The 21,371-nt window shown below is 42.3% G+C and overlaps 1 protein-coding gene across 7 annotated transcripts in view; it reads left to right on the top strand.

The window, feature by feature from the left end:
* Positions 1-21,371, top strand: part of DOCK3 (dedicator of cytokinesis 3) — a 677,098-nt gene that overhangs the window by 536,262 nt on the left and 119,465 nt on the right. For all 7 annotated transcript variants that reach the window (XM_055275673.2, XM_055275643.2, XM_055275636.2 and 4 more), the window contains exons 22-23: positions 5,555-5,636; positions 16,877-17,047. In XM_055275673.2, coding sequence (XP_055131648.1) covers positions 5,555-5,636; positions 16,877-17,047 — 253 coding nt within the window. The remainder of the gene's footprint in view (positions 1-5,554; positions 5,637-16,876; positions 17,048-21,371) is intronic.

Raw genomic sequence — 21,371 nt, 5'->3', positions numbered from 1 at the left:
GTGTCTTGGAGATGATCTTCTTGTGAAGTATTTTACTGGGGTTCTCGGCATTTCCTGAATTTGAATGTTGGCCTTTCTAGTTAGGTTGGGGAAGTCTTCATGGATGATATCCTGAAATATGTTTTCTAAGTTGGTTCCATTCTCCCCATCTATTTTAAGGACACCAGTGAGTTGTAGATTTGGTCTCTTTACATAATCCCATATTCCTCAGAGGTTTTGTTCATTCATTTTCATTCTTTTTTCTCTGTTCTCATCTGACTGTCATATTTCAGAAGGCCAGTCTTCAAGCTCTGAGATTCTTTCCCGAATTTGGTCTATTCTGCTGTTAATACTTGCAATTGCATTCTGAAATTCCTGTAGAGTGTTTTTCAGCTCTGTCAGGTCAGTTACATTATTTTCTATATTAACTATTTTGTCTATCAGCTCCTGCATTGTTTTATCTGATTTTTAGCTTCCTTGGATTAGCTTTCAGTGTACTCCTGTAGCTCAATGATCATCATTCCTATCTATATTCTGAATTCTATTTCTGTCATTTCAGCCCTCTCAGCCCAGTTCAGAACCCTTGCTGGAGAGGTAATGCAGTCATTTGGAGGAAAGAAGGCTTTTTGAGTTGCCAGGGTCCTTGTGCTGGTTCTTTTTCATCTTTGTGGGCTTGTCACTCTTCCATCTTTGTGGTTGATATCCTTTGGATGGGTTTTTTTTTCCCTTTTATCCTGTTTGATGACCTTGAATGTTTGATTGTGGTATAAGGTGGATTCAGCCAGCTGGATTCATTTCTGGAACATTTTAGGGGACAGTGCTCAGCTCTCAACTCCTGGACTGTGCACTCTAACACAACTTGGGGACTTGTATTGGGCCCCAGCTTTGTTCTCTGGCTCCTCAAGGTTAGGAATCCACTGTACTGGGTAGGCCAAGATGCTCCCAGACTGCTGGCCATTCCACTTTGGCTGGGTGGTGTAAGCCAAAGTGTTTCATAGTGCAGTGACAGCTGGATCTATCCCCGTTCACATGTGCCAGCAGCAGTGGGTACAGCAGCTGTGGCAGAGTCACCTGTGGCAGAATGCTAGCAGGTGCCAGTGCCAGGGTACCTGCCTCCCTGCAGGCATTGACCAAGGTGGCAGAGGCAACATGGCTAGGCAGAGCTGGGGCCCCTACTGGCAACTTTTGCGCAGTCATGGTGGAGGTGGTGATGACTCAGGGTTGGGACACTGAAGGTCTAGGTGCCTTCTCTGTGTCCTGCAAGCAGAAGTGGTCACTCAAGATATGGGAGGATCTGCTATTCTCTGCACAGTGTTAGGGCAAGGGTGGGGCACTGACAGGGACGGGGCTGGCTGGCTGTGTGCCCACCAAGGCTCCATCTGCAATGGTGGTGGGAGCGAGGGACAGGCTGCACTCCTACATGCTAGCCCACTTTTTAATGGAAAAAGGAAAGCAAAACCTGCCAGTGCAGACACAAGCCAGTAAAGCATTGTGGAGAGTTGCAGTGGGTCCTGGGGAAGCTGCAGTATGGGGAGGGGGCATGCGGGCTGGTGTGTGGCATAGGGTTGCCCCAGTGGAGCTCTCCCCCATCAAGCATGGTCTGTGTAGAAGCTATGATGTGGGGCCCCCAGGTCACCTGAGGCTGCCCTGCAAGCAGGTATGGCCAGACTTGGGCCCTAGGAGAGGCCAGGCAACCAAGGGGTGCTCAGGATAGACCAGCCCCATCTGATGGGCAAGACCACCCTGCAGAGTTCGGGACCAACAGTTCCCCTAGGACTGAAGTCTCCCACGGGAGCAAGTCGAGCCTAGGGGGATGGCCGTCCCTGGCTGTGCACCACTACAGACACTCCCACACCAAACCCCCTGGGCTCCACATCATCTGGTTTGCTACCCCTACCACTTCTCTAAGCAGCTCTCCCTGCCAACTCAAGTATCTGTGGTGGTTGAGGGCTCTCCTGCCAGGGTTCCAGAGGCCATTGGTAAGAGCAAGTTGCTCCTTAATAGTTCACTCACCTTTCCTCCAGACCCACTGAAGGCCAGGCTATTTTCTGGTTTTTTTTTATAGTGGCCACCCTAAGAGTTATAGGAGTTCTTTATACATTCTGGATATTAACCCCTTATCAGTTATATGATTTATAAATATTTTTCCCAGTCACTTGGTTGCCTTTTCAGTCTGTTGATTGTGTCCTTTGAGACACAGAAGTTTTTAAAATTTTGATGTAGTCCACCTTATTTTTTGTTGTTGCCTGTGCTTTTGGTGTCATTTTCAAGAAATCATTGCCTAATATCATGAAAATTTCACCTATCTTTTAAGTGTTTTATAATTCTAGCCCTTATATTTAGGTCTTTGATCCATTTTGAGTTAATTTTTGTATATTGTATAAGATAAGTGTCTGACTTCGTTCTTTTTGCATGTGGATATCCAATTTCCCAGTTCCATTTATTGAAGCTGTCTTTTCCCCCACTGAATGGTCTTGGCATCCTTGTCAAAAGGGTGGTACCTTGGCCCCTTGACCATATATGTGAGGCTTTATTTCTGGCCTATTTTTTTCCATTGTTTTATAAATATGTCTTTATGCTAATTCAACATTGTTTTGATTGCTGTAGCTTTGTGGTAAGTTTTGAAATCAGGAAGTATGAGACTGCAATTTTGTTCCTCTTTTTCAAGATGTTTTTGGCTATTCCAGGTCACTTGTGATTCCATATTAGGATGGATTTTTTTTTTCTGCAAAAAATACCATTGGAATTGTGTTAGGGATTGCATTGAATCTGTAGATCACTTTGGGTAGCATTTACATCTTTAATAACAATATTAAACCTTCTAATTCATGAATATAAGATGTATTTCCATTTATTGCTATCTTTTATTTATTTAAGCAACATGTATAAAACTCTTTTGTCTCCTTAGTTAAATGTATCCTAAGTGTTTTATTCTTTTTGATGCTATTGTAAATGGAATCGTTGTCTTAATTTCATTTTCAGATTGTTCATTTTTAGCGTATAGAAATGTATTTGATTTTTTGTGTTGATTTTGTGTCCTGCAACTTTACTGAATTTATTTATTAGTTCTAACAGGTTTTTTGGGGGATTCTTTAGGGTTTTCTACATATAAGATTATATCATTTGAAAACAGAGCATTTTATTCTTCCTTTTCAATTTGAATGTCTTTGATTTCTTTTTGTTGCCTAATTTCACTGGCTAGGATTTCCAGTGCTATGTTGAATAAAAGTGTCAAAAGCGAGGATTCTTATCTTGTTTCTGATCTTAGAGGAAATGCTTTCAGTCTTTTACCATTATGTTTGATGTTAGCTGTGGGCTTTCAGCTGATATTTCAAACTATAGTTTGTTACATAGTTGCTATACTTTTACTTCTAGGAAATGATGGTAAACCTGCTAAAGATGTCTTGGTTTTTCCATGAGAAACATTCGAATAGCTAAAATAGCACCCACAAAAAATGTCAAAGAATATAAAAAGACAGTCCATAAAAGAGATTATATAACTAGTAAACAAATATGAGAAACACAGGTTATCTAAGACCATTAAAGCAAGCCAGGCATGGTGTCTCACGCCTGTAATCCCAGCACTTTGGGAGGCTGAGGCGGGTGGATCACTTGAGGCCAGGAGTTCGAGACCAGCCTGGCCAACATGGTGAAATCCCGTCTCTACTAAAAATACAAAAATCAGCCAAACATGGTGGTGCATCCTCCCCTTCCTATAATCCCAGCTGCTTGGGAGGCTGAGACACAAGAATTGCTTGGACCCTGGAGGTGGAGCTTACAATGAGCCAAGGTCGCACCACTGCACTCCAGCCTGAGTGATAGAGCAAGTGTTTGTCTCAAAGAAAAAAATAAGTAAGACCATTAAAGCAATAAGAAATCACCATTTTCTTTCCTTTTTTTTTTTTTTTTTTTTTTTTGAGATGGAGTCTTGCACTGTCACCTGGGCTGGAGTGCAATGGCCTGATCTTGGCTCACTGCAACCTCTGCCTCCTGGGTTCACATGATTCTTCTGCCTCAGCTTCCCAAGTAGCTGGGATTACAGGTGCACACCACCACACCCAGCTAACTTTTTGTATTTTTAGTAGAGATGGGGTTTCACTATGTTGGCCAGACTGGTCTCAAACTCCTGACCTCGTGATCCGCCTGCCTCAGCCTCCTAGAGTGCTGGGATTACAGGTGTGAGCCACCTCGCCCAGCCAGAAATCACCATTTTCTTATATAGAATTAGCATAATTATTGAAAATATAAATAAAACCCAGTGGTGGCAAGGCTGTGGAATCACTGGAACTCTGATACTTTTTTTTTTTTTTTTTTTTTTTTTTTTTTTTTTTTTTGAGACGGAGTCTCGCTCTGTCGCCCAGGCTGGAGTGCAGTGGCTCAATCTCGGCTCACTGCAAGCTCCGCCTCCCTGGTTCACGCCAATTCTCCTGCCTCAGCCTCTCCGAGTAGCTGGGACTACAGGCGCCCGCCACTACGCCCGGCTAATTTTTTTGTATTTTTAGTAGAGACGGGGTTTCACCGTGGTCTCGATCTCCTGACCTCGTGATCCGCCCGCCTCGGCCTCCCAAAGTGCTGGGATTACAAGCGTGAGCCACCGCGCCCGGCCGGAACTCTGATACTTTGATGTCACTTTGGAGAGCAGACTGTTCTATGTGCTTTATATGCGTCTTTCTATTAGTATTTACGATAACTTTGAGATATACTATTTCCCCCATATTTTCATTGAAAAGAACGCGACACAGGGGATTAAATAACTCATTCAAGGATACAAAACTAGATATTGATAGGCCCCAGATGTGACCACGGCCTATACTCCTGACCTCTGTGCTCTGTTGCCATATAAATATGCAGACCTTCTGACCCAGTAATCTCATTCCATTCAGATGACTTAGTCCTAAGGAAATAAGATAGATGAGATAGAGCAGGGGTTGTGAACAGGGACTCCTGGGACTGCATACTTTTATTCAGAGTCTACTATTTACTAGCTGGTGTCAGATGTTCTGAAAACCTAGCAATTTAAGACAAAACAAAAATACACATCCAGTCCAGGTCTTTAGGAACACTTTTTTTTTTTTTTTTTTTTTTTTTTTTTTTTTTTTTTCAGATGAGATCTTGTTCTGTTGCCCAGGCTGGAGTGCAGTGGTGCAATCATGGCCCACTGCAGCCTTTACCTCCTGGGCTCAATTGATCCACCTGATTCAGCCTCCTGAGTAGCTGAGACTACAGGCACGCACCACCATGCCTGGCTAATTTTTCTATTTTTTTGTAGAGTTAAGGTTTCGCCATGTTGCCCAGACTTGGGGGAAACTTTCTTGTAATCAAAAAGAAATGTATGTCAGAGAGAGTGGGAAAAAGTTGTTTTAGTTGCTGATTAAAATGTGGCAACTCCTATGGACAAAGAGTGTTGTTTGTTCTCAGGTGACCTGAATAGTCCAAAGCTGTAATGGATCTATCACTCCTTTCTAGCTCATCAGCAGAATATTATTTCCTATTTGCCTAATTCAGGGCTACAAATGTTTCAGGCTGTATTACTTTTGAATTAAAGTGGGGTTTCTGGAACTGTTCTCTTTCCCAGGGAGCTCATCCGCTGTTTGAAGTGGTATATGGACTGCTCAGCAGAACTGATTCGACAGGACCACATTCAAGAAGCTATGCGGGTAATGTACTAACCTCTCCATACATAAGAGACCCACTCATGCAATTATTTGTGAGTAATCTCAGTGATACAATGTGCAGGACAAATGTAGACATCGCAGTACCTGGCCTGCTTTCAGGAATGACTGTCTGGATCCACATAATTTCTTTTCCTTACCTTGATTTTGTCCCAGAAAGCCTTTATTCCTGATAACTTTAAAGAAGGAGGGAGAGATGATGTGCACATGGCTCCTGGCCATCCTCCCTTGCCTGATTTGTTACCTATAGTATCAGTCCTTTCTACCACTGGCTAAAGTATAGTAACTCCTAAGCCAATGTTGGTGGCAACGTTGATTGAATTAGGATCCTCTAATAGTATACTCTTTTTTTGGTAGTTACTAAGCATTGATTTTTTTGAACTGTTTTAAGTAGAAAGAGCTGAGTGGGTGCACTGTATGTGGATTTGTTCAGAAGAAGATAATCTTAAAATTGTGGCCTTAGGAAGAACCTGTGGTCTTCCATGGTCGTGACCATTGTCAGCATCCCTGCTTGGACAGGTTCCCTGACAAGGCAGCCCTTTGTATTGCTGGGTAGCTCCAATTGACAGGGGACTGTTCTCATTTTGAGTTAACTCCACTGTCTGGTAACTTCTTTTCATGGCTACTGTTCTGCTGTAAAAAAAAAAAAGCAAAGTAGTTTTGTTTTATTTCTGTCCTCTTTTAATATCACATTACCTGCAACAAGTACTGGACCTGTGTTTTTGTCCTTTTCCACATGTTTAACAGGTAACAGAATGTTTTCTCAAGCATTATCAGACTGAAGGGGCAAAATCAAATCATAGATTTGCATTTAGCCTTCCTCTTCTTTGCACATTCTGTAAAAATCTGAGGCTACAAGGCTCATTTCTGTCCTCTTTCATACAAATGTCTACTGAGCATCTGTCCTAGGGTCTAAGATGCAACGATGAATAAGACCAGCCCATCTTCTTGAAGAACATACCCGCAGTGCCCTAAAGGGAGGCATGAACACAAGTGTAGGGCAGGGTGCTGAGGCATGTGAGGAAGGGGCCTGAGTTCTCTTCTTCTCAGAACCCTAGCACCTGTCGGGTGCCTAACACAATATTTGAGTGGATAAAAGTTGAGTTAAATGCAAAAGATTCTATATGAGCCTGAAAAATAATTGCTTAAGGATACTGGAGATGGCAGCGCAGAAGTTATTTTCTCCTAAAAATCATTCGTTTAATCATTCAGTCAATGTTGCTTGATACCTACCATGCTTCAGACACTTCTAACCTCTGGAGATTCAGCAGGAGCCCAAACAAAAATGACTAGGGCTTCATAGTACTTTCATTCAAGTGGGGAAAGACATACAATATATGTAAAACAGATAAATACATGTATTTATTCTAATCAATGTTGCCACCAACATTGGCTTAGAAAGTCAGTTTAAAAAAAAAAAAAAAAAACTTGGCTGGCCGTGGTGGCTCATGCCTATAATCCTAGCACTTGAGGAGGCCGAGGCGGGCGGATCACCTGAGGTCAGGAGTTCAAGACCAGCCTGGCCAACATGATGAAACCCCATCTCTACTGAAAATACAGAAATTAACCGGGTGTGGTGGCATGCACCTGTAATCCCAGCTACTCAGGAGGCTGAGGCTCGAGAATTGCTTGAACCTGGGAGGCGGAGGTTGCAGTGAACCAAGATTGTGCTGCTGTACTCCAGCCTGGGTGACAGAGCAAAACTCCATCTCAAGAGAAAACAAACAAACAAACAAACAAAAAATCTCGATGAGTACTATGAAGGAAATAAGATCGTGGAACAGACTAGCTAGAAAGGAGGGTTTACTTCAGATCAAGGGTTTGTGAAAGCTTCTCTGAGGAGGTGATCTCTGAGCTAAAGTCAGTGTTAACAGTTAGGGAATGAGCACTCCAGACTGAGGAAACAGAATATTTAAAAGCCTAGATGGGAACGGGCTTGGGTTTTGTTTTTGTTTTTGTTTTGTTGTTATTATACTTAAAGTTCTAGGGTACGTGTGCACCACGTGCAGGTTTGTTACATATGTATATATAGGCCATGTTGGTGTGCTGCTCCCATTAACTCGTCATTTACATTAGGTATATCTCCTAATGCTATCCATCCCCCCTCCCCCCACCCCACAACAAGCCCCAGTGTGTGATGTTCCCCACCCTGTGTCCAAGTGTTCTCATTGTTCAATTCCCACCTATGAGTGAGAACATGTGGTGTTTGGTTTTCTGTCCTTGCGATAGTTTGCTCAGAATGATGGATTCCAGCTTCATCCATATCCCTACAAAGGACATGAACTCATCCTTTTTTATGGCAGCATAGTATTCCATGGTGTATATGTGCCACATTTTCTTAATCCAGTCTATCATTGATGGACATGTGGGTTGGTTCCAAATCTTTGCTGTTGTGAATAGTGCCGCAATAAACATACGTGTGCATGTGTCTTTATAGCAGCATGATTTATAATCCTTTGGGTATATGCTCAGTAATGGGATGGCTTGGGCAAATGGTATTTCTAGTTCTAGATCCTTGGGGAATTGCCACACTGTCTTCCACAATGGTTGAACTAGTTTACAGTGCCACCAACAGTGTAAAAGTGTTCCTATTTCTCCACATCCTCTCCAGCACCTGTTGTTTCCTGACTTTTTAATGATGGCCATTCTAACTGGTGTGAGATGGTATCTCATTGTGGTTTTGATTTGCATTTCTCTGATGGCCAGTGATGACGAGCATTTTTTCAGGTGTCTGTTGGCTCCATAAATGTCTTCTTTTGAGAAGTGTCTGTTCATATCCTTTGCCCACTTTTTGATGGGGTTGTTTGATTTTTTCTTGTAAATTTGTTTAAGTTCTTTGTAGATTCTGGATACTAGTCCTTTGTCAGATGAGTAGATTGTAAAAATTTTCTCCCATTCTGTAGGTTGCCTATTCACTCTGATGGTAGTTTCTTTTGCTATGCAGAAGCTCTTTAATTAGATCCCATTTGTCAATTTTGGCTTTTGTTGCCATTGCTTTTGGTGTTTTAGTCATGAAGTCCTTGCCCATGCCTATGTCCTGAATGGTATTGCCTAGGTTTTCTTCTAGGGTTTTTATGGTTTTAGGTCTAACATTTAAGTCTTTAATCCATCTTGAATTAATTTTTGTATAAGGTGTAAGGAAGGGATCCAGTTTCAGCTTTCTACATATGGCTAGCCAGTTTTCCCAGCACCATTTATTAAATAGGGAATCCTTTCCCCATTGCTTGTTTTTGTCAGGTTTGTCAAAGATCAGATGGTTGTAGATGTGTGGTATTATTTCTGAGGGCTCTGTTCTGTTCCATTGATGTATATCTCTGTTTTGGTACCAGTACCATGCTGTTTTGGTTACTGTAGTCTTGTAGGGTAGTTTGAAGTCAGGTAGCATGATGCCTCCAGCTTTGTTCTTTTGACTTAGAATTGTCTTGGCAATGCAGGCTCTTTCTTGGTTCCATATGAACTTTAAAGTAGTTTTTTCCAATTCTGTGAAGAAAGTCATTGGTGGCTTTATGGGGATGGCATTGAATCTATAAATTACCTTGGGCAGTATGGCCATTTTCATGATATGGATTCTTCCTATCCATGAGCATGGAATGTTCTTCCATTTATTTGTGTCCTCTTTTATTTCATTAAGCAGTGGTTTGTAGTTCTCCTTGAAGAGGTCCTTCACATCCCTTGTTAGTTAAATTCCTAGGTATTTTATTCTCTTTGAAGCAATTGTGAATGGGAGTTCACTCCTGATTTGGCTCCCTGTTTGTCTGTTATTGGTGTATAGGAATGCTTGTGATTTTTGCCCATTGATTTTGTATCCTGAGACTTTGCTAAAGTTGCTTAACAGCTTAAGGAGATTTTGGGCTGAGACAATGGGGTTTTCTAAATATACAATCATGTCATCTGCAAACAGGGACAATTTGACTTCCTCTTTTCCTAATTGAATACCCTTTATTTCTTTCTCTTGCCTGACTGCCCTGGCCAGAACTTCCAACACTATGTTGAATAGGAGTGGTGAGAGAGGGCATTCCTGTCTTGTGCCAGTTTTCAAAGGCAATGCTTCCAGTTTTTGCCTATTCAGTATGATATTGGCTGTGAGTTTGTCATAAGTAGCTCTTACTATTTTGAGATACGTCCCATCAATACCTAGTTTATTGAGAGTTTTTAGCATGAAGTGCTGTTGAATTTTGTCAAAGGCCTTTTCTGCATCTGTTGAGATAATCATGTGGTTTTTGTCTTTGGTTCTGTTTATATGATGGATTATGTTTATTGGTTTGCATATGTTGAACCAGCCTTGCATCAAAGGGATGAAGCCCACTTGATCTTGGTGGATAAGCTTTTTGATGTGCTGCTGGATTCAGTTTGCTAGTATTTTATTGAGGATTTTCACATCAATGTTCATCAGGGATATTGGGCTAAAATTCTCTTTTTTTTGTTGTGTCTCTGCCAGGCTTTGGTATCAGGATGATGCTGGCCTCATAAAATGAGTTAGGGAGGATTCCCTCTTTTTCTATTGATTGGAATAGTTTCAGAAGGAATGGTACCAGCTCCTCTTTGTACCTCTGGTAGAATTCGGCTGTGAATCCATCTGGTCCTGGACTTTTTTGGTTGGTACGCTATTAAATACTACCTCAATTACAGAGCCTATTATTGGTCTATTCAGGGATTCAACTTCTTCCTGGTTTAGTCTTGGGAGGGTGTGTATGTCCAGGAATTTATTCATTTCTTCTAGATTTTCTAGTTTATTTGCGTAGAGGTGTTTCTGGTATTCTCTGATGGTAGTCTGTACTTCTGTGGGATCGATGGTGATATCCCCTTTATCATTTTCTATTGCATCTATTTGATTATTCTCTTTCTTCTTTATTAGTCTTGCTAGTGGTGCATCAATTTTGTTGATCTTTTCAAAAAACCACCTCCTGGATTCATTGATTCTTTGAAGGGTTTTTTGTGTCTCCATCTCCTTCAGTTCTGCTCTGATCTTAGTTATTTCTTGCCTTCTGCTAGCTTTTGAATGTGTTTGCTCTTGCCTCTCTAGTTCTTTAAATTGTGATGTTAGGGTGTCAATTTTAGATCTTTCCTGCTTTCTCTTGTGGGCATTTAGTGCTATAAATTTCCCTCTACACACTGCTTTAAATGTGTCCCAAAGGTTCTATTCTGTTGTATCTTTGTTCTCATTGGTTTCAAAGAACTTCTTTATTTCTGCCTTCATTTCGTTATGTACCCAGTAGTCATTCAGGAGCAGGTTGTTCAGTTTCCATGTAGTTGAGCAGTTTTGAGTGAGTTTCTTAGTCCTGAATTCTAGTTTGATTGCACTGTGGTCTGAGAGGCAGTTTGTTATAATTTCTGTTCTTTTACATTTACTGAGGAGTGCTTTACTTCCAACTAGGTGGTCAATTTTGGAATAAGTGCAATGTGGTACTGAGTAGAATGTATATTCTTTTGATTTGGGGTGGAGAGTTCTATAAATGTCTATTAGATCCACTTGGTGAAGAGCTGAGTTCAGTTCCTGGATATCCTTGTTAACTTTCTGTCTCGTTGATCTGTCTAATGTGGACAGTGGGGTGTTAAAGTCTCCCATTATTATTGTGTGGGAGTCTAAGTCTCTTTGTAGGTCTCTAAGGACTTGCTTTATGAATCTGGGTGCTCCTGTATTGGGTGCATATATATTTAGGATAGTTAGCTCTTCTCATTGAATTGATCCTTTTACCATTATGTAATGGCCTTCTTTATCTCTTTTGATCTTTGTTGGTTTAAAGTCTGTTTTGTCAGAGACTAGGATTGCAACCCCTGCTTTTTTTTGTTTTCCATTTGCTTGGTAGATCTTCCTCCATCCCTTTATTTTGAGCCTATGTGTGTCTCTGCATGTGGGGTGGTTCTCCTGAATACAGCACACTAATGGGTCTTGACTCTTTATCCAATTTGCCAGTCTGTGTCTTTTAATTGGAGCATTTAGCCCATTTACATTTAAGGTTAATATAGTTATGTGTGAATTTGATCCTGTCATTATGATGTTAGCTGATTATTTTGCTCGTTAGTTGATGCAGTTTCTTCCTAGCATTGATCGTCTTTACAATTTGGCATGTTTTTGTGGTGGCTGGGACTGGTTGTTCCTTTCCATGTTTAGTGCTTCCTTCAGGAGCTTTTGTAGGGCAGGCCTGGTGGTGACCAAATCTCTCAGCATTTGCTTGTCTGTAAAGGATTTTATTTCTCTTTCACTTATGAAGCTTAGTTTGGCTGGATATGAAATTCTGGGTTGAAAATTCTTTTCTTTAAGGATGTTGAATATTGGCCTCCACTCTCTTCTGGCGTGTGGAGTTTCTGCCAAGAGATCCACTGTTAGTCTGATGGGCTTCCCTTTGTGGGTAACCCAATCTTTCTCTCTGGCTGCCTTTAACCGTGTTTCCTTCATTTCAACTTTGGTGAATCTGACTATTATGTGTCTTGGGGTTGCTGTTCTCGAGGAGTATCTTTGTGGTGTTCTCTGTGTTTCCTGAATTTGAATGTTGGCCTGCCTTGCTAGGTTGGGGAAGTTCTCCTAGATAATATCCTGAAGAGTGTTTTCCAACTTGGTTTCATTCTCCCCGTCACTTTCAGGTACACCAATCAAATGTAGGTTTGGTCTTTTCACATAGTCCCGTATTTCTTGGAGGCTTTGTTCGTTTCTTTTTACTCTTTTTTCTCTGAACTTCTCACTTCATTTCATTCATTTGATCTTCAATCACTGATACCCTTTCTTCCACTTGATCAAATCGGCTACTGAAGCTTGTGCATGCATCACATAGTTCTCATGCCATGGTTTTCAGCTCCATCAGGTCATTTAAGATCTTCTCTATGCTGTGTATTCTAGTTAGCCATTCGTCTAATCTTTTTTCAACGTTTTTAGCTTCTTTGCGATGGGTTCGAACATCCTCCTTTAGCTCGGAGAAGTTTGTTATTGCCGATAGTCTGAAGCCTTCTTCACTCAACTCGTCAAAGTCATTCTCTGTCCAGTTTTGATCCGTTGCTGGCGAGGAGCTGCGTTCCTTTGGAGGAGAGGAGGCCCTCTGATTTTTAGAATTTTCAGCTTTTCTGCTCTGGTTTCTCCCCATCTTTGTGGTTTTATCTACTTTTGGTCTTTGATGATGGTGATGTACAGATGGGTTTTTGGTGTGGATGTCCTTTCTGTTTGTTAGTTTTCCTTCTAACAGTCAGGACCCTCAGCTGCAGGTCTGTTGGAGTTTGCTGGAGGTCCACTCCAGACCCTGTTTGCCTGGGTATCACCAGGGGAGGCTCAGTTGAAAATGCAGAAATCACTCATCTTCTGCATTGCTGTAGACTGGAGCTATTCCTATTCAGCCATCTTGGAACCTCCTCTTTGTTTTGTTTTTGAGACACAGTCTCACTTACTCTTTTGCCCAGGCTGGAGTGCAGTGGCCTGCTATCTGCTCAGTGCAACCTCTGCCTCCTGGGTTCAAGTGATTCTCCTGCCTCACCCTCCTGAGTAGCTGGGATTACAGGCGCATGCCACCATGCCCAGCTAATTTTTGTATTTTTTGTGGAGATGGGGTTTCACCATGTTGGCCAGGCTGGTCTCAAACTCCTGACCTCAGGTGATCCGGCTGCCTTGGCCTCCCAAAGTGCTGGGATTACAGGTGTGAGCCATTGCACCCAGCCAAGAGCTTGAGTTTTCATTTTTGGTTTTTGTTTTGTTTTGTTTTGTTTTGTTTTTTTAGACGGAGTCTCACTCTTGTTGTGCAGGCTGGAGTGCAGAGGCACAATCTTGGCTCACTGCAGCCTCTGCCTCCTGTGTTCAAGCGATTCTCCTATCTCAGCCTCCCAAGTAGCTGGGATTATAGGCATATGCCACCACACCTGGCTAATTTTTTGTGTTTTTAGTAGAGACGGGGTTTCACCACGTTGGTCAGGCTGGTCTCAGACTCCTGACCTCAGGTGATCCACCCACCTCCACCTTCCAAAGTGCTGGAATTACAGGCATGAGCCATTGCACCCATCTCCAAGAGCTTGGGTTTTTAAGCAACTGATGTGACTAAAGCAAGGGCTTTCAAATGCTAGATTGGTTGTAGAAGATGATAATAAGGGAGAACTGTGGCTGTTTCCAAGGGGTCTTGCTAAATCAGCTGAGTTGATGGCAAGGCCATTTATGGAGGTACAGAATTCTGGGAAAGATAAGGTTTGGGTAGGGAGAAGGAAGAATTCCCTTTTGAGGGAGCATTTTTCTGAGGTGTTTTCATATTTGTTCTCACCGTTTCACACTTGTTCTGTAATATATCCAACACTAAGGTTTTATCAGGTCATTTCCTCCTCTTCATCAGATTTCAGCTTATAAGTCTCCTTCACCAGATTAGTAAGTTTCCATCTAATCCTGTTTTCCTTCTTCTTCATAGGATGCATGCTCGTGGCCTGATACTTCTCATTCCAATATCAAAAGCTATGAACCAGGAAACTTCTTCCTTAATACTTTTGATTCAACATATCTTTCCACTCATAACCTTATCTCTTCCTTTTACCTTCAGAAGCATGACCTTAAAAAAAGTTCTATTGAAGAAGGTGAAAATGAAAAGTTTATTATTTCTCACTTGGTTATATTGTTTGTTCACAATGTGAGAGGCATGTAGGGGGTGTCATTGTGGGTTTTAGGGTGGCTCTTCACAAGGCATTCCAAAACAACAGCACACATTTCACTGCTGAGCTGTATCAGTTCCTTAGCAGGTAGCCACAAGGAGGAAAGAGAGGGCACGGTGGATCTTCTTGGTGATACAAACATGGTAATAACTTTTAGGATCTCTTTTTCTTACAGGTTTATTGACTTAAGCAAAAATGGACAGGGCAGCTGCTTCAGCCACAGTTAAGTGCTCCATTGTCTCTACACAGTGTTAGGAGCACCTTTAAACCTTGAACAAATTCCACAGGCTCCACCTCTCACCTTCTATTCCACTCCTCTGCCCCGCTGTCCTTCCCCAGTTGAATCTGTCAGAGGTGGCCAGCATCACCTGGTCCTGACCAAGATGGTGCTGATCCAAAAATTCAAGAGGAGTGGGGAAGAGGGAAGTCAGGTACTGAGAGATGACTGGAAGTGGGTTTATGTTCCATGTCCTCATCCGGGTTTGCATGGAGACTTCTCTGACATCAGCCTTGTGCTCCTCTGCCAGTTGTCTTATATTATGTAACCTAATAGAGGAAGCAAGCTCTTATGACCAAAAGGTGCAAGTCACTTTGCTGTCTGGTTCTGCCTCCCTGAAACTGGTGAATGTTTCATGCCACTCATTACATCTCTTGTGGTAACTGTGTCAAACTTAAAAACCAAACAAAAAAACTTTTTAAAATTAGAGGAGTAGTATGGAGCACATAATTAAATTTGCCTACCTCTCAGGTGACCTAAAATTCCACTTTTCAAAAAATATCTCGTTTATTTTCCTGTCTTTACTTCCAATGTTCCACGTAATTGCCAATCCTTCCTGCATCTTCCGGGGCTTGGGCATATGACAGTAAGATGCTCAACAAGTTCATTTTGTACTTCTGTGCATAATACATTTTTGGTGAATCTTTCCAGGTCTTAATACTTTTCGTTTTCTGTATGACCTAACTGAGGAAACCATCCTGGCTTTTTTTTTTTTTTTTGGAGACGGAGTCTCACTCAGTTGACCAGGCTGGAGTGCAGTGGCGCAATCTCGGCTCACTGCAAGCTCCGCCGCCCGGGTTCACGCCATTCTCCTGCCTCAGCCTCCCGAGTACATCCTGGCTTTTTTAGGCTGCTCCGAGAAGATCTATTCTATCCTTTACCTATAGGGATTCTAGTCCTTACCTATAAGGATTCCAGGGTGTCAGTTCTGACCCTGTCCCTCTTTTGTCCTCTGCTGAGCCCAGCAAGCCATCATCTTAATCATACAAAACCAAAGTACCTAAAGGGGAATGCGAGACCTGCTACTTAGCCATTTAGTTTGGAAAATGCAAACATTTATTTTCTTTGTTCCGATGGAAAATACCTCCTACTTCAGTGACTTCAAACTGGCATAACTTAATAAATGAAGCTAGCTTAGAAGTGTATACTTTCTGCTTCATGGGCCTGAAGAGTCACCACAATATAAACATACTAGAGCAGTGGCAGAGTCCAGCCTGCAAGTGTCTGGGTTTAGAAACTAACAGATTTTTCAAGTTCTTTATAGACTAGGCATTAAAAAGCTACTAGAACAGAGGGTGAGCATTTATGGAGATGAGGCCGCACACTAATTTCTTCTACAGAATTATCTGGTACAAGCCCTGGAAGACACATTTTTCTAAACTGGCATTCCCCAGTGCCAACTGAATTTTGTATGGGCCACAAAATATTAAGTTCTGCTTTTCCAAACCATCTAACAGCTGGATAGATCATGAAAGGTAGTTTGGGAATTGTTTCCTGTTTTATATTTCAAGTACCTGACTTCTGTTTGTTTCAGCCTTGCATAAGTTTCTCTCCATTATTTCTGCCTTTTCAGTGTCTGGGAAATCTGTGGGATTTTTTTTTATTAGAAAACACAGTTTTGGGTCTTGAATTTGTTCTTTTAAAAGAAAATTACTCTGTAAGCATGAGCCAAGCGTCAGGAACTCCTCAGAATCAGATTCTGCTCCCAAACTTTTTTGCAGAAGCTTCATCTTGTACTATTTACGAACTGCTTATGGCAGATGTCTTGGTGGGAAGAGGGTGGATACTGGATTTATCAGACCTATCAACTCCTATGCAGCCTGGGACAGGTTTTCTTCAGATTTCTGTGACCCCTGGTGAAAAAGGAGGAACTGTGTCAGGCCCTAGCTGTATCTTAAAGATGTAGGAGACTCCTGAGTCTTTTAGGACGCTTCCTTATTGCAGTAAACTTGAGTCTTTCTTACATCCTTGCCTTGTGACCCTTTTATTTCCAGACCTGAAAAAAAAATATAGAGAAACTTATTTTTTAAACTCTGAGTGTTCTTGAATTCAACTATTTCTATAACAGTCTATGGCTCCTCAATTCCAGAACCTCAGAAAACAGTTGTGAAATTATTTGATGATTCTTTCAATAAGAAGGTAGCTGCTGCTTAGTAACAATTTGGATATTTGAGAAAAAATTTTAAAAAATAAAGTGCCTGTCTATCTCCATAATTAGAATTGCCCATCACCTGATTTTGGTATAGAAACTGCTGTTACTTTGCCCCTTGTTTCCTGCTATGTGAGTTCCTGAGCATCTTCAACACCTCTCCATCACTTTTTCTCCCACACTTTTCAGGCCTTGGAGTACCTTTTCAAGTTCATTGTACAGTCACGGATCCTGTACTCACGAGCCACTTGTGGAATGGAAGAGGAACAATTCAGATCCAGTATCCAAGAACTTTTCCAGTCCATCCGGTTTGTGCTCAGTCTGGACAGCCGAAACTCAGAAACACTCCTTTTTACTCAGGTTCGCACACCGCAGGGAAGCTTTGCTGCTGGGTTCCTCCTTCTCAGCAGGTGGTTTCTTTGTCCTCTGGTTTTCAGAGATGAAGAAGCCCTGCCAAGATCATGTGTGTTGGGTAAGGGATTATTTACAAGGAAATACCTGATAGAACAAAATGCTGCTTTTACTGCAAATCTGGCTGTGCCTCAGCTGCCAGATGTAAAACAGCTCAGTGGCTTTATGTTGGAGAAGAAGCACAAATTTGTTCTTGTGAAGTCTTTAGACCAAGTTTATTTAGCTACCATAATTACTTAGTTTTTTATGAACATCTTATTCATAGGAGATATTCAGAATGTATGGGGAATTTTATTTCCTGATTAATCATTGTATTGATGAAAATTGAGTGCAGTGGCTCACACCTGTAATCCTAGCACTTTGGGAGGCCAAGGCGGGTGGATTGCTTGAACTCAGGAGTTCAGGACCAGCCTGGGCAACATGATGAAACCTCATCTCTACTAAAAATACAAAAAATTAGCTAGGTGTGCTAGCATGCACCTGTAGTCCCAGCTACTCGGGAGGCTGAGGCAGGAGAATTGCTTGAACCCGGGAGGCAGAGGTTGCAGTGAGCCAAGATCGCACCACTGCACTCCAGCCTGGGCAACAGACTGAGACTTTGTCTCCAAAAAGAAAAAGAAAAAAAAGAAAATTTAGATTAGCTTTTGTCCATTCCAGAAGTTGAATGAAATAATTTGCAAAACAGTAGGAATAACTAGGAATCTTTGGCTGAGAATTAAGATTAAATTAGGATCAGAGGGCTGGCAAGATGGCCAAATAGGAGCAGCTCCGGACTGCAGCTCCCAGCGAGATCAACACAAAAGGCGGGTGATTTCTGCATTTCCAACTGAGGTATCCGGCTCATCTCATTGGGACTGGCTAGACAGTGGGTGCACCCATGGAGGGCGAGCAGAAGGAGGGTGGGGCGTCGCCTCACCTGGGAAGCACAAGGGGTTGGGGAACTCCCTCCCTTCCCCAAGGGAAGCCGGGAGAGACTGCCTTGAGGAACAGTACATTCCGGCCCAGATACTATGCTTTTCCCATGGTCTTTGCAACTTGCAGTCCAGGAGATTCCCTCAGGTGCCTACACCACCAGGGCCCTGGGTTTCAAGCACAAAACTGGGCCGCTGTTTGGGCAGACACTGAGCTAGCTGCAGGAGTTTTTTTCATACGTCAGCGAGACAGAACCGTTCACTCCCCTGGAAAGGGGGCTGAAGCCAGGGAGACAAGTGGTCTAGTTCAGTGAATCCCACCCCCATGGAGCCCAGCAAGTTAAGATCCACTGGCTTGAAATTCTCGCTGCCAGCACAGCAGTCTGATGTTGATCTGGGACACTCAAGCTTGGTCAGGGGAGGGGCATCCACCATTACAGAGGCTTGAGTAGGCAGTTTTCCCCTCACTGTGTAAAAACAGCTGACAGGAACTTTGGACTGGGCAGAGCCCACCACGGTGCTGCCAAGCCATTGTAGCCGGACTGCCTCTCTAGATTCCTCCTCTGTGGGCGGGGAATCTCTGAAAGAAAGACAGTAGGCCCAGTCAGGGGCTTCTAGATCCAACTCCCATCTCCCTGGGACAGAGCACCTAGGGGAAGGGGAAGCTGTGGGTGCAGCTTCAGCAGACTTAAATATTCCTGCCTGCCGGCTGTGAAGGGAATGGCAGATCTCCCAGCACAGTGCTCGAGCTCTGCTAAGGGACAGACTGTCTCCTTAAGTGGATCCCTGACCCCCATGTCTCCTGACTGGGAGACATCTCCCAGTAGGGGACAACAGACACCTCATACAGGAGAGCTCTGGTTGGCATCTGGTGGGTGCCCCTCTGGGACGAAGCTTCCAGAGGAAGGAATAGGCAGCAATCTTTGCTGTTCTGCAGCCTCCACTGGTGATACCCAGGCAAACAGGGTCTGAAGTGGACCTCCAGCAAACCCCAGCAGACCTCCAACAGAGGGGCCTGACTGTTAGAAGAAAAACTAACAAACAGAAAAGAATAGCATCAACATCAACAAAAAGGACATCCACACAGAAACCCTATCCGAAGGTCACCAACATCAAACACCAAAGGTAGATAAATCCAGGAAGACAAAGAAAAACCAGTGCAAAAAGGCTGAAAATTCCAAAAACCAGAATGCCTCTTCTCCTCCAGAGGATCACAACTCCTAGCCAGCAGGGTAACAAACCTGGACAGAGAATGAGTTTGACAAATTGACAGAAGTAGGCTTCAGAAGGTGGGTAATAACAAACTCCTCCAAGCTAAAAGAGCATGTTCTAACCCAATGCAAGAAAGCTAAGAACCTTAAAAAAAGGTTTGAGGAATTGCTAACTACAATAACCAGGTTAGAGAAGAACATAAATGACCTGATGGAGCTGAAAAACACAGCACGAGAACTTTGTGAAGCATACACAAGTATCAATAGCCAAATCAATCAAGTGGAAGAAAGGATATCAGAGATTGAAGATCAACTTAATGAAATACAGTGTGAAGACAAGATTAGACAAAAAAGAATGAAAAGGAATGAACAAAGCCTCCAAGAAATATGGGACTATGTGAAAAGACCAAACCTATGTTTGATTGGTGTACCTGAAAGTGACAGGGAGAATGGAACCAAGTTGGAAAACACTCTTCAGGATATTATCCAGGAGAACTTCCCCAACCTAGCAAGACAGGCCAACATTCAAATTCAGGAAATACAGAGAACACCACAAAGATACTCCTCGAGAAGAGCAACCCCAAGACACATAATCGTCAGAATCACCAAGATTGAAATGAAGGAAAGTATGTTAAGGGCAGCCAGAGAGAAAGGATGGGTTACTCACAAAGAGAAGCCCATCAGACTAACAGCAGATCTTTCTGCAGAAACCCTGCAAACCAGAAGAGAGTGGGGGCCAATATTCAACATTCTTAAAGAAAAGAATTTTCAACCCAGAATTTCATATCCAGCCAAACTAAGCTTCATAAGTGAAGGAGAAATAAAATCCTTTACAGACAAGCAAATACTGAGAGATTTTGTCACCACCAGGCCTGCCTTACAAGAGCTCCTGAAGGAAGCACTAAATATGGAAAGGAAAAACCAGTACCAGCCACTGCAAAAGCATACCAAATTATAAGGATCATCGACACTATGAAGAAACTGCATCAACTAATGGGCAAAATAACCACCTAGCATCATAATGACAGGATGAAATTCACACATAACTATATTAACCTTAAATGTAAATGGGCTAAATGCCCCAATTAAAAGACACAGACTGGCAAATTGGATAAAGAGTCAAGACCCATCATTGTGTTGTATTCAGGAGACCCATCATTGTGTTGTATTCAGGAGACCCATCTCATATGCAAAGACACGTAGGCTCAAAGTAAAGGGATGGAGGACTATTTACCAAGCAAATGGAAAACAAAAAAAAAGCATAGGTTGCAATCCTAGTATCTGATAAAACAGACTTTAAACCAACAAAGATCATAAAAGACAAGGATATTACATAATGGTAAAGGGATCAATGCAACAAGAAGCGCTAACTATCCAAAATATATATGCATCCAATACAGGAGCACCCAAGTTCATAGAGCAAGTTCTTAGAGACCAATAAAGAGACTTAGACTCCCACACAATAATAGTGGGAGACTTTAACATCCCACTGTCAGTATTAGATCAATGAGACAGAAAATTAACAAGGATATTCAGAACTTGAACTCAGCTCTGGTCCAAGTAGACCTGATAGGCATCTGCAGAACTCTCTACCGCAAATCAACAGAATATACATTCTTCTCAGCATCACATTGCACATATTCTAAAACTGACCATAATTGGAAGTAAAACACTCCTCAGCAAATGCAGAAGAACAGAAATCATAACAGTCTCTCAGACCACAGTACAATCAAATTAGAACTCAGGATTAAGAAACTCACTCAAAACCACACAACTACATGGAAACTGAACAACCTGCTCCTGAATGACTACTGGGTAAATAATGAAATTAAGGCAGAAGTTCTTTGAAACCAATGAGAACAAAGACATAACGTACTAGAACCTCTGGGACACAGCTAAAGCGGTGTTTAGACGGAAATTTATAGCACTAAATGCCCACAGGAGAAAGCGGGAAATATCTAAAATCGACACCCTAACATCACAGTTAAAAGAACTAGAGAAGCAAGAGCAAACAAATTCAAAAGCTAACAGAAGACAAGAAATAACTAGCTGGCCGTGGTGGCTCACACCTGTAATCCCAGCACTTTGGGAGGCTGAGGGGGGCGGAACATGAGGTCAGGAGATCAAGATCATCCTGGCCAACACGGTGGA

This window comes from Symphalangus syndactylus, chromosome 1, assembly GCF_028878055.3.
Source record: "Symphalangus syndactylus isolate Jambi chromosome 1, NHGRI_mSymSyn1-v2.1_pri, whole genome shotgun sequence".
NCBI classification, from domain to species: Eukaryota; Metazoa; Chordata; class Mammalia; order Primates; family Hylobatidae; genus Symphalangus; species Symphalangus syndactylus.
Note: the sequence above shows the minus strand (reverse complement) of the source record. Positions and strands in the feature narration are given on the sequence as shown.